Here is a 13,962-nt window from a genome sequence, read left to right on the forward strand (position 1 = left end):
CATTGGACTTTATAAATCGGAGTATCGAGTATAAAAGTTGGAGTGTTATGGTACGGTTATATAAGGCATTGGTGAGGCTGAATTTAGAGTATTGTGTACAGTTTTGGTCACCTAGTTACGGGAAGGATGTAAATAAGGTTGAAAGAGTGCAGAGAAGGTTCACGAGGATGTTGCTGGGACTTGAGAAGCTGAGTTACAGAGAGAGGTTGAATGGGTAAGGACTTTATTCCCAGGAGTGTAGAAGAATGAGGGGAGATTTGATAGAGGTGTATAAGACTTTGATGGGTGTAGATAGAGTGAATGCAAGCAGGAATTTTCCACTGAAGCTAGGGGAGAAAAAAACTAGAGGACATGGGTTAAGGGTGAAAAGTTCAAAGGGAATATTAGGGGAGGCTTCTTCACACAGAGAGTGGTGGGAGTGTGGAATGAGCTGCCGGATAAAGTGGTAAATGTGGGGTCACTTTTAACATTCAAGAAAAACTTGGACGGGTTCATGGATGAGAGGGGTGTGGAGGGATATGGTCCAGGTGTGGGTCAGTGGGACTAGACAAAAAATGGTTCGGCACAGACAAGAAGGGCCAAAAGGCCTGTTCCTGAGCTGTAATTTTCTATGGTTCTATGGAATTAACGGGTTGTCTCATAAGGAGAGGTTGGAGAGGTTAGGTTCTTATTCGCTGGAGTTTAGGAGAGTGAGAGGTGACTTGACTGGAACCTATAAGATACTGAGGGGGGATTGACAGGGTGGAGGTGGGGGTGGAGGTGGGGGTGGGAGTGGGGGTGGGGGACGGGGTTGAGGTGGGGGGTTTCCTCTTGTGAGAGAAACTAGAACCAGGGGTTTAAAAATAAGGGGTTGCCCATTTAAAACAGACGAGGAGAAATGTTTCCTCTCGGGGGGGTGGGTGGGGAGTCTCTGGAACCCTCTTCCTCAGAAGGCAATGGAAGGAAAGTTCCATCCCGGAGGATAGAGATCGCAGCGAATGTTTTGAGTCTGGGTGACCCACCTGAGATTTTCCAGCATCCGCAGAAATTAACTCCGGTTAACTGGATTGGAGGAAGCGGTTTTTCCTGTTACGGGCAGCAAATAAGCTGTAAATGTTTTCCAAGAATGGTATCAAAATATATAAAAATATGTGGAATAAGAGCAGAAGTAGGCCTGAGCTCGAGCCTGCTCCATCATTCGATAAGATCGTGGCTTATCTGCTTGTGTTTTGAACTTATTATTCCCATCAACATTTGATTCCCGTGCCTAACAAGAATCTATCTACCTCCATCTGAAAAATATTCAGTAACCCCACTTCCGCTGCCTTCTGATGCTGAGAATTCCAAATTCAGGCAAAATCCTCCTGGCCTCTGTCCCATAAAGGTGACCCCTGCTTTTAAAACAGTGCCCCCCTACTTCCGGATTCACCAATAAGGGGGAACATCCTTTCCAAACTCAGCTTGTCAAGACTGTTCAGGGTGGCACGGTGGTTAGCACAGCTGCCTCACAGCACCAGGGACCTGGGTTTGATTCCCAGCTTGAGTCCGTGAGGAGTCTGCATGTTCTCCCCATGTCTGTATGAGTTTCCTCCAGGTGCTCCAGTTTCCTCCCACACTCCAAAGATATGTGGGTTGGATTGATTGATCCTTGGTGCCCCTAGACGTATAAGTTAGGGGGATTATCGGGATTATGGAGATAGATCCTGGGTAAAATTGCTATCGGAGAGTCAGTGCAGGCTGAATCGCCTCCTTCTGATCTGCAGAGATTCCATGATCTATGGTTCTATCATCTTAGAACTTCAATCAGATCACCCCTCACTCTTCTAAACTCCAGTGGAAACAAGGCCAGTCTGTCTAACCTTTCCTCATACGATAACTTGCTCATTCCTGGTATCAGCCTGCTACTGATTCCTGGAACCGTCTCCAATGTACGTAGCACTGCTGCCTCACAGTGCCAAGGACCTGGATTCAATGCCCGGCTTGGGTCCCTGTCTGTGTGGAATCTGCACTTGTACCTGCGTGGGTTTCCTCCGGGTGCTCTGGTTTCCTCCCACAGTCTGAAAGATGTGCTGGGTAGGTGCCTTGGCAGTGTTACATTCTCCCTCAGTGTACCCGAAAAGGTGCCAGAGTGTAGGGGATTTTCACAGTAACTTCATTGCGGTGTTAATGTAAGCCCACTTGTGGGCTTACATTAAATAAGGACACTGGAAGTGCACACGGTATCTGTCATCTCACCAATGCCCTGAAGCATCTTTACTGTAACATTAAATTCCTCTTGGTATAAAGGATAGCATTCCATTAGCCTTGTTTATTCCTTGCTTGGAGTTGTTTGAAAGTTGATGGGGGGGGGTGGGGCGTTTTGTCCCCTGTAATTTCAAAATGGATTGAAATAGCTGACCTCACTCACCTTACATGGTATCATCCGAGGTCGTGTGTTGCAACTGGAATAACAGCCCAGATGTCGCAGGTTCAGATCTCACGTTGGCAAGCCACAAAAGTGAATTTAATGAATCATTAGCAGCAGCCAGATTGTCGGAACCAAGTAAACTGTGTCAATAGTGTCCCTCAGGAATGGGGGAACTGGCAACTCTGTTTTGTCTTTCTGACATAGCGCTCCAGCCTACAATCCCTCTCCATTGATTCTGAATGCCTTCTGAGCTGACCTAGCAAAGCCGCGGGGAGGTTCGACAGATGTTGCTCGACATGACAAGTGCCGCAGCTGTTCGGGAATAAAGTCCGCCGTCACTCTTAATGGAGACAGCGTCTTAACAAATGAGAAAAGCTTGTAAGCAAATCCCTCGCCCTCCCACATTAAGAAGCCGGAGGTGTGTGAAGAAAGGCGGCTGGGGAGGGAATCTCATCCAATTTGCCGCTTTGTTAGAACAGGTTGTTGTCTGGATTTCCCCGGGCAACAGATGCCAGGCGCTGCGACCGATTTCTCAGTGGCGAGTGGGAACTGCAGGCAAAGATACAGTGGGCAAGTGGGCGCCTCCATTACAAACACAGACAGGGTGCAGAGGGTATGTCCCCCGATTTGCTTGCCTCGTGTTATCATTCTGACAGACAGACAGATTTCTCCGCTCACAGATGCCCACACACTACCAGCTGCGCCAGTCTAATGGGCTGTACAGGTATAGGATCTCTGAGGGAGGGCAGTGAGATCAAACCCTTCGGGAAAGGCCAACAAGCATCTCTCCATCACCTCTGCCTTCTACTTAAAAGCCAGATGTAGGAGAGCGAAGTCCTACAGGGAGGGGATGACCTGGTGATATTATTGCCAGACTATTAATCCAGAAAACAAGCTGTGTAAAAGATTCAGGAGGAAACAATTTTTTAAAAAATCATTCATGGGATGTGGTCGTAATTGGTTAGAATCATAGAATCCCTACAGAACAGAAGAGGCCATTTGGCCCATCAAGCCTGTACCAACCCTCTGAAAGAGCATACTACCTTTGCCAATCCCTCACCCTAACCCCGCAACCTTGGACATTGATCATAGCCAATCCACCTAACCTGCACAACTTTGGACACTAAGGGGCAATTTAGCATGGCCAATCCACCTAACCTACACATCTTTGGACACTAAGGGGCAATTTAGCATGGCCAATCCACCTAACCTGCACAACTTTGGACACTAAGGGGCAATTTAGCATGGCCAATCCACCTAACCTACACATCTTTGGACACTAAGGGGCAATTTAGCATGGCCAATCCACCTAACCTACACATCTTTGGACACTAAGGGGCAATTTAGCATGGCCAATCCACCTAACCTACACATCTTTGGACACTAAGGGGCAATTTAGCATGGCCAATCCACCTAACCTACACATCTTTGGACACTAAGGGACAATTTAGCATGGCCAATCCACCTAACCTACACATCTTTGGACACTAAGGGGCAATTTAGCATGGCCAATCCACCTAACCTGCACAACTTTGGACACTAAGGGGCAGTTTAACATGGCCAATCCACCTAACCTGCACATCTTTGGACACTAAGGGACAATTTAGCATGGCCAATCCACCTAACCTACACATCTTTGGACACTAAGGGGCAATTTAACATGGCCAATCCACCTAACCTACACATCTTTGGACACTAAGGGGCAATTTAGCATGGCCAATCCACCTAACCTACACATCTTTGGACACTAAGGGGCAATTTAGCGTGGCCAATCCACCTAACCTGCACAACTTTGGACACTAAGGGGCAGTTTAACATGGCCAATCCACCTAACCTGCACATCTTTGGGCACTGAGGGATAATTTAGCATGGCCAATCCACCTAACCTACACATCTTTGGACACTAAGGGGCAATTTAGCATGGCCAATCCACCTAACCTACACATCTTTGGACACTAAGGGGCAATTTAGCGTGGCCAATCCACCTAACCTGCACAACTTTGGACACTAAGGGGCAGTTTAACATGGCCAATCCACCTAACCTACACATCTTTGGACACTAAGGGGCAACTTAGCATGGCCAATCCACCTAACCTGCACATCTTTGGACACTAAGGGGAAATTTAGCATGGACAATCCACCTAACCTGCACATCTTTGGGCACTGAGGGATAATTTAGCATGGCCAATCCACCTAACCTGCACAACTTTGGACACAAAGGGGCAATTTAGCATGGCCAATCCACCTAACCTACACATCTTTGGACACTAAGGGGCAATTTAGCATGGCCAATCCACCTAACCTGCACATCTTTGGACACTAAGGGGCAATTTAGCATGGCCAATCCACCTAACCTGCACATTTTTTGATACTAGGGGCAATTTAGCATGGCCAATCCCCCTAACTGTACATCTTTGGACACTAAGGGGCAATTTAGCATGGCCAATCCCCCTAACTGTATATCTTTGGACACTAAGGGGTAATTTAGCATGGCCGATCCACCTAACCTGCACATCTTTGGACACTAAGGGGCAATTTAGCATGGCCAATCCACCTAACCTACACATCTTTGGACTGTGGCACGGTGGCATAGTGGTTAGTACCGCTGCCTCACAGCACCAGACACTCAGGTTCGATTCCAGCCTCTGGTGTCTGTGTGGAGTTTGCATGTTCTCCACATGTCTGCAGGGGTTTCCTCCAATTGCTAAAGTTTCCTCTCTCAGTCCAAAAATATGCATATTATGTTAATTGGCCATGCTAAGTTGCCTCTTAATGTCCAAAGACGCGCAGGTTAGGTGGATTGGTCATCGCCAAATTGCCCCTGAGTGTCCCAAGGTGTGTGGATTAGGTGGTTTGGCCAGGCTAAGTTGCCTCTTAGTGTCAGGGGGATTAGCAGGGTAAATATGTGGGGTTACAGAGATAGTGCCTTGGTGGGATTATTGTTGGTGCAATGGACCGAATGGCCTCTTGCTGTACTGTAGGGAATCTATGACAACCTCGATTTCACCCAGTCCACGTGTTGGGACGGGTTTGGTTGCAATGCTGGCTTTACCTTGCTGGTAAAACACTGGATAATATCAGGCAGCGGTGTGAAGCTGAGGTTTTATCCGTACTGTTATTAGATCTGTGCAGGGATATGTAACACCACTCTCTTTCATCATTCCAGCATCCTCCGCCTTACCTGCCTGGATACAGTGGGATTTCTCCGGGCTCTCAGCAGCCTCAGATGCCGTCAGGATTCCGCATCCTGGAACCACAGCGACCGCCTCACGACTACCTCCCCATCGCGATTCTAACCACCGTTTGCTGCTTCTGGCCAACAGGGATTATTGCCATCATTAAAGCACTGGAAGTAAGCAGACTAGACTTGGTGTACTCACTCTGATTCACCCACCCGTAACAAAGGCAGTCCCGTGACTGGCCTCACTCCATCTCCCTGAGATATGTCCAACTGACAGATTCATGAACATTAAAACCCAATGCCAACCTGATGTGAGAAGCCCATAAGATTGCCTAGGACGTCCAACACAGTAAATAGGCCGTTCAGCCCATCCAATTCCACTCGAATCACCTTTCCTTTTCCCTCATCCAAATCTATCCCTCTCTTCCTTTCTCCCTTATATCTTTGTCTAGTTCCCATTAAATGCATTTAGAATATTCCATTTGCTTTTTCCGAACTGGAATATGAGCATAGAATCCCTACAATGCAGAAAGAGGCCATTTGGCCTATCGAGCCTGCACCAATTCTCTCTCGGGGGGGGCCCTCTCCCTCCTGCCCCCCCCAATCCCTATAACACCACACACTTACCTTGGCTAATTCCCCGAACCTGCATATCATTGGACACTGAGGGGCAATTTAGCGTCGCCAATCCACCTAACCTGCACATCTTTGGACTCTAGGAGGAAACTACAGCACCCGGAGGAAACACATACAAACAAAGGGAGAATGTGCAAACTGCACACAGTCACTCGAGACTGGGAATTGGACCTGTGTCTCTGGCACTGAGAGGCAGCAGTGCTATCCACTGTGCCACCGTATCAGGCATTAAGGATAAACTTGCTTTACGTTATTGGAGTGCTTATTCAACACTCTAAACTGGCTGAATAAATCCCTAGTTACCAACTCCACCCTCTGACTGGCAACTATTTGAGATAAAACGGGCCCATTCATAACCTTACTGTTATACGGGACTCAAAGTAAACTCTGACTGTTGAGCCACATTGTCAATTAGACTATTTATTTCCACCTTCCTAACACTGCCTGGCTTCAGTGCTTCTCTGTTGCAGAAACCCTTATTCATGCCTTATATTTGTGACTATTCCCATGTTCTCCCGGCTGGTCCCCCTCAGTCTACCCTCTGTACGCTTGAAATCATCCAAACCTTTGCTGCCTGTGACTTCATTAACAACAAGTCCTGTGCCTGTACCTACATCCCTGGGCCTGCAATGATTCAGGTGAGCCAGCAGCTCACCACCACTGAATCCCCCACTGTCAACATCCTGGGGGGGTCACCATTGACTAGAAAATCAACTGGATTCACCACATAGTGGCAACAAGAACAGGTCAGAGGCCAGGAATACTGCGGTGAGTAACTCACCCCCTGACTCCCCAAACCCTATCCACCATTTACAAAGAGCAAGTCAGGAGTGTGATGGAATACTCTCCCCTTGCCTGGATGGGTGCAGCTCCAACAACACTCAAGAAGTTTGACACCATCCAGGATAAAGCAGCCCCACTTGACTGGTACCCCAACCACAAACATCCACTCCCTCCACCACCGATGCTCAGTAGCAGCCGTGTGTACCATCTACAAGATGCACTGTAGCAATTCACCAAAGATCCTTAGACAGCACCTTCCAAACCCACGACCACTTCCAACTAGAAGGACAAGGGCAGCAGATACATGGGAACACCACCACCTGCAATTTCTCCCCCAAGTCACTCACCGTCCTGTCTTGGAAATATATCGCCGTTCCATTCACAGTCGCTGGGTCAAAATCTTGGAATTCCCTCCCTGACAGCACTGTGGGTCAACCCGCAGAACATGGACTGCAGCGATTCAAGAAGACAGCTCACCACCACCTTCTCAAGGGCTCTAAGAATGGGCAATAGAGTTATGGAGGTTTACAGCATGGAAACAGGCCCTTTGGCCCAACTTGTCCATGCAGACTAGTTTTTTTACCACTAAGCTAGTCCCAATTGCTCATGTTTGGCCCATATCCCTCTGTACCCATCTTATCCATGTAACTGCCAAAATGGTTTTTAGAAGACAAAATTGTACCCGCCTCTATTACTACCTCTGGCAGCTTGTTCCAGACACTCACCAGCCTCTGTATGAAAAAATTGCCCCTTTGGATACTTCTGGATCTCTCCTCTCTCAACTTAAACCTAGGGCCTCGAGTTTTAGACTCCCCTACCTTTGGAAAAAGATGTTGACTATCTTATCTATGCCCCTCATTATTTTATAGACCTCTATAAGATCACTCTTCAGCCTCCTACACTCCAGGGGAAACAAAGTTCCAGTCTATCCAGCCTCTACTTACAACTCAAACCATCAAGTCCCGGTAGCATCCTAGTAAATCTTTTCTGCACCCTTTCTAGTCTAATAATATCTTTCATAGGGTGACCAGAACTGTACACAGTATTCCAACTATGGCCTTACCAATGTCTTGTACAACTTCAACAAGACGTCCCAACTCCTGTATTCAATGTTCTGACCGATGAAACCAAGCATGCCGAATGCCTTCTTCACCACTCTGTCCACCTGTGACTCCACTTTCAAGGAGCTATGAACCTGTACTCCTTGATCTCTTTGTTTTGTAACTCTCCCCAGCACTCTACCATTATCTGATTAAGTCCTGCCCTGGTTCAATCTACCAAAATATTGGACACCCATGGCCCACGAATGAGTAAACAGAATAAAACATCTCTTTGCTTCTGCTCCTTGACACTTTTTTCCGCCATATCTATTTTGAGACTTTGACCCCAAGCGTGTGACCCCAGTTATGTGACCCCCTTCAGCTTTAATGAGGCTCGATAGGAGATACAGTTACCCGCTCTCCATTGGCTATGAATAGAACCTCATGTCCCCTCACATCTTCCTACAAAATCCAAAATGGGATGATTTTTTTGATGTATGTCAGAAATAATCACAGCTCGGTATCTAACCCAGCTTGCAAAGTATGTGTTCCTGCAAATATCAGAGCCAAAATATCACCAACATTGACAATTCTGGTGAAGAAATGAATCTCCTCTGCCTGAATACAGGCCACAGTAACTATTCATTGGGAGAGGTCGGTGGTGCGAGAATTGGGGATGCGATGGCCTAGTGGTATTATCGCTGCACTATTAATCCAGAAACGAAAGTTCTGGGGATCCAGGTTCGAATCCCACCACGGCAGATGGTGGAATTTAAATTCAACAAAAAATATCTGGAATTAAGAATCTACTGATGGCCATGAAACCATTGTCGATTGTCGGAAAAACCCATCTGGCTCACTAATGTACTTTAGGGAAAGAAATCTGCCATCCTTATCTGGTCTGGCCTACATGTGACTCCAAAGCCACAGCAATGTGGTTGACTCTCAACTGCCCTCCAGCGACTGAGGATGGGCAATAAAATCTGGCCAGCCAATGATGCCAGTGTCCCAAGGATGGATAAAAAAAACCTTTCCAATGGGTGGAAGAAGAGGGAAGTTCTTCCTCAGAGCCCAGTCCTTGGGCAGTGAGCCTGGGGTAGGTGGGACTTGGTGCGCTTGGGACACAGGTGACAGATTTTGACTGTGGTTATGAATGGTTTCTAAATCTCCTCACTCTTCTTTCTCTCCCCTCCGCTGCAGACTCGAGCCGCATTGACACGGGGTGACCAGCTATCGGCAGAGATCGCCTCCCGCCAGGCTCGTAACTACTCTTTCGTCAGCCTGGCTGTGGGCATCGCGGCCATGGTGCTCTGCGCCATCCTGGTAATTGTGGTGGTGATCGAGGCCAAGCACCGTGACGCTGAATGGGACCCGTAGGCCGAGAGTGGGCAAGACTGGCAATTGAGTCACGGTGGCATCGGGGATCCCGGCACTCCTGGAGTGCTCCCGGAGTGGATCTCCTGGACACTGTGACAAGGAACAATGAAAAAGTGGGAAGGGGGGCTGGGGTGGGGGAATGGCAAAAACAAAATGACTTCTCATTTTCAAAGAACATGCTTGATTCTTAGCCCAAAAGCATTGGCGCCATTGGGGCAGAGTGGGTGAAGGTGGGCAGTCGGTGAAACCTTGGGTGGAACTTAACATTAGTGATGGGGGGTGGGGCTGCCTCAGATGGAGAACCCATCGGAGCCAAACATCACCTCCACTGGTGAAGGCACACCAATATTAAGTGCCAATCAGTCACTTGAGTGCCAGTATTGAGTACGGACCCCAAGGGTGGAAGGGTGCCAGTTAGGACCTCTGAAGCTCTGCATCCCCTCCACTCCTACACTATACAGAGTCTATTTAAACAGGGCCCTACACTAAACAGAGTCTATTTAAACAGAGCCCTACACTATACAGAGTCTATTTAAACAGAGCCCTACACTAAACAGAGTCTATTTAAACAGAGCCCTACACTAAACAGAGTCTATTTAAACAGTGCCCTACACTAAACAGAGTCTATTTAAACAGAGCCCTACACTAAACAGAGTCTATTTAAACAGAGCCCTACACTAAACAGAGTCTATTTAAACAGTGCCCTACACTAAACAGAGTCTATTTAAACAGAGCCCTACACTAAACAGAGTCTATTTAAACAGTGCCCTACACTAAACAGAGTCTATTTAAACAGAGCCCTACACTAAACAGAGTCTATTTAAACAGGGCCCTACACTAAACAGAGTCTATTTAAACAGAGCCCTACACTAAACAGAGTCTATTTAAACAGAGCCCTACACTAAACAGAGTCTATTTAAACAGTGCCCTACACTAAACAGAGTCTATTTAAACAGAGCCCTACACTAAACAGAGTCTATTTAAACAGAGCCCTACACTAAACAGAGTCTATTTAAACAGTGCCCTACACTAAACAGAGTCTATTTAAACAGAGCCCTACACTAAACAGAGTCTATTTAAACAGTGCCCTACACTAAACAGAGTCTATTTAAACAGAGCCCTACACTAAACAGAGTCTATTTAAACAGAGCCCTACACTAAACAGAGTCTATTTAAACAGTGCCCTACACTAAACAGAGTCTATTTAAACAGAGCCCTACACTAAACAGAGTCTATTTAAACAGGGCCCTACACTAAACAGAGTCTATTTAAACAGTGCCCTACACTAAACAGAGTCTATTTAAACAGTGCCCTACACTAAACAGAGTCTATTTAAACAGTGCCCTACACTAAACAGAGCCTATTTAAACAGTGCCCTACACTAAACAGAGCCTATTTAAACAGTGCCCTACACTAAACAGAGTCTATTTAAACAGTGCCCTACACTAAACAGAGTCTATTTAAACAGTGCCCTACACTAAACAGAGCCTATTTAAACAGTGCCCTACACTAAACAGAGTCTATTTAAACAGTGCCCTACACTAAACAGAGTCTATTTAAACAGTGCCCTACACTAAACAGAGTCTATTTAAACAGTGCCCTACACTAAACAGAGTCTATTTAAACAGTGCCCTACACTAAACAGAGTCTATTTAAACAGTGCCCTACACTAAACAGAGTCTATTTAAACAGAGCCCTACACTAAAAAGACTCTATTTAAGAGTTAATGGAATCCTTTTTAAAAAAATCTCTATGAACTATGCAAAATATAACTCACAATGAACGACAGAGTAAAGGCAGGATCATCTTGTTAGCAAAATGCAGTGAGTTGAGGATAGTCACACAATCCAAACGATGTACATCAGATAAGTTTAATTTCCTGCTGCTGTGAGACCACCAGCATGATCGACAGGGGAACAATCCAAACATTTCCATTCTGACTGGAATGAAATGGTTCGGCACAGCCAAGAACTTACCAACAGGCCTATGTTCTATGGTTCTAAATGTGATCACTCTACATTGACCATTAACCCCAATGGATAACACACAGCTACAGATAGAGCTTATGGACAGCAATATACCCAGGATGCATTTCACCAAACAAGGGCAGGGCCATCATCATGGTGGCTAAAAGTGACTGGATCTTAGGAGTATGATTTACTTGGGAATTTCCAATGGAATGATGTAGGGTTTGATCATCTCCTGTTGGAAACTCTGGAGAATTGATACAACTGAGATGTTTACAGTCTTTCAGGCCAGGATTATAGTGGGAATTAGGGGACTCTCTGTGAAAATTGTAGCCCCTTTTCACTTACCATTCAAGAGTTTCCAGTTTGCAGCATGCTTCAATTCACTGTAGTGGGAGAGTGAGGCCTAGATCTGCTATCCTCCCGAGACAGCCCCAATCCCAATGGGCAAGACATGGTGGGTAATGGGTACTCTGCCTCCTTATTATTTCTTCCCTCCCACCCCCATTTCCAGCAGCCAAGGGAGGGGGATGAGAGGGGTGCGGAGGTAAACTCAGAGTGGTAGAGACAAGGCTTCTTCCAAGATTTTTCTGGAAGCAAGATCGGTACGACTCCATGTCTCTATCAGGTCTCAATTCATCACCAAGGCCTTGACTCATTCCAGCGCCTGTGGTTTGTTCAAAAGAATTCATATCCCTTGGTGTAAACAACACCCGGTAATATCGCACCTCTGTATTAGGGGAGGATATCTCCCACCACTCTAGACGTGTACTTCATGCAAAGTGAAGGGTTCACATTTTCTCTGTGCCATGGATAGTTTACAGCAGAGACCCATCTTGGCAGACTGCGCCCTTACTACCTGTCTACACCACAGTGTGCGCGAGGTATCACAATGGCCAGAGTGCCCCTTTAAGTGCTCTTAAAGGTGCAGCGACTGCTTGAGAGACTTGCCTCCAAGTCCAGAGTGACTTTGGAACCTGCAAGGCCAACAGTGAATGGGTTGATCTCAAAGCAAATGTGCAACTTCCTGAGAGATACTGGTGAAAATCAGTCATAAAACAGACCGCAGAATTCTCCAACCCTAGCTGCCCACCCTGCTGAGGTGAATGGATTTTTACATGGCTTGCTGCATGTTCCAACCCGCCTCTTATCTTAATGGGTCTGTAAAGTTTTGCCCATATCAGTGCATGCAAAAGACCCAAACCATAACTGAATCAAACATCTGTATCATAGATATATAAATTCTATATAGAAATAGAGAATATAGAAGCAGGAGTAGGCCATTCAGCCCTTCAAATCTGCTCTGCCATTCATTATGATCATGACTGATCATCATATTCAACATCCTGATCCCCCATATCCCTTGATTGCTTTAGGCTCAAGAGCGAAATCTAATTTCTTCTTTAAATGTATAGTTCCATTCATTATGTTGGAGTACCAGAACAGAAACTCCAAAATATGTTATGGAGCACACAGTATTTTTATTTTGGCATTAGTGTGAGGATAAGGTGTTTCATCCCTGGTGAGATTCTATGGACACACTAGAAATATTTTATCAAAATGAACTTTATTTAACAATATGGTTTAACTATAACAAATGAATTAGCTTAACTTTCACCAATTGAAATATTTCAACATGAAAAGGTACAATTCTTAACTACTAACTTATCTCTGTTAGTTCTAATTCAAGCAATATTCCTCTTATAATCTTAAACACCTCTTCAAAATCAGTAAGAAACACACTGGCTTATGTGCTGGTACTCGTTAACAGCCTTTGAACATCTCTGAAGAGAGTGTGAAAGATATCTTTCTTCTGACAATCCCAAACAGCAGCCTCCAGAGAGAAAGAGAGAGAGAGACAGAAAGATACCACTTGCTTCTTTCAGGTAGTAACAAACTGCTTAAAAAATAAAAGAGAACTGTATGTTTTCCCTGCAAGCTTAGCTCCTCCCATTCACATGACTCTGTCTCTGTCAATCAATCTATTCAAACCCTACTCTGAAACCCCCAGGGAGAAATGAACTAAAATGCATGAACTCAGATTAAAACAAACACAGCCCTAGCTAAAATCAATCATTAGCCTGCATTCTGTGAACTGTCTGGTGCAGACAAATTGGCACCATGTAAAACAGAGCTGAATTTTAAACCTACCCCTCACAAGAAACATGATAAAAATACATTTTGTAAAGGCCCAGTATCATCACATTAGGAACTCAACACACTATCATCACATTTATGTTACAAAGTATCACAATCCTCAAATTAAAACAAACACATCCCTAGCTCAAATCAATCATTAGCCTGCTTTCTGAGCATGTGAACTGCCTGGCCTAGACATATCGGCACCTTGTAAAACAGAGCTGAATTTTAAACATACCCCTTACAAGAAAGATAATAAAAAATACATTTCTTAAAAGTATACAATCATCACATTTATGTCACAAAATACTGCAGTTCTCTGGGAAGAATGCAGTCCAGGTGTCCCTGACTTGTTCCTTCAAGTGTTGTTGTGCTAGTTTATGTAGAGACTGGCTTTCACTGCCAAAATCAAAGTGAATTTATCATTCCAAAAAATGGACTGAGCTCAGCGAC

At 45.5% G+C, this 13,962-nt stretch overlaps 1 protein-coding gene across 1 annotated transcript in view; it reads left to right on the forward strand.

Annotated features, from left to right (window-relative positions):
• The window catches only part of LOC145337533 (proline-rich transmembrane protein 1-like), a 32,106-nt gene extending 22,599 nt beyond the window's left edge, over positions 1-9,507 (forward strand). Inside the window, exons 3-4 of the mRNA XM_080182325.1 lie at positions 5,553-5,738; positions 9,227-9,507. Of these exons, the coding sequence (XP_080038451.1) occupies positions 5,553-5,738; positions 9,227-9,403 (363 nt within the window). The 3' untranslated portion in view covers positions 9,404-9,507. The remainder of the gene's footprint in view (positions 1-5,552; positions 5,739-9,226) is intronic.
• The last annotated feature ends 4,455 nt before the right edge of the window (positions 9,508-13,962 follow it).

This window comes from Carcharhinus amblyrhynchos, unplaced genomic scaffold, assembly GCF_965287045.1.
Source record: "Carcharhinus amblyrhynchos unplaced genomic scaffold, sCarAmb.v2.hapA scaffold_52, whole genome shotgun sequence".
Classification (NCBI taxonomy): domain Eukaryota; kingdom Metazoa; phylum Chordata; class Chondrichthyes; order Carcharhiniformes; family Carcharhinidae; genus Carcharhinus; species Carcharhinus amblyrhynchos.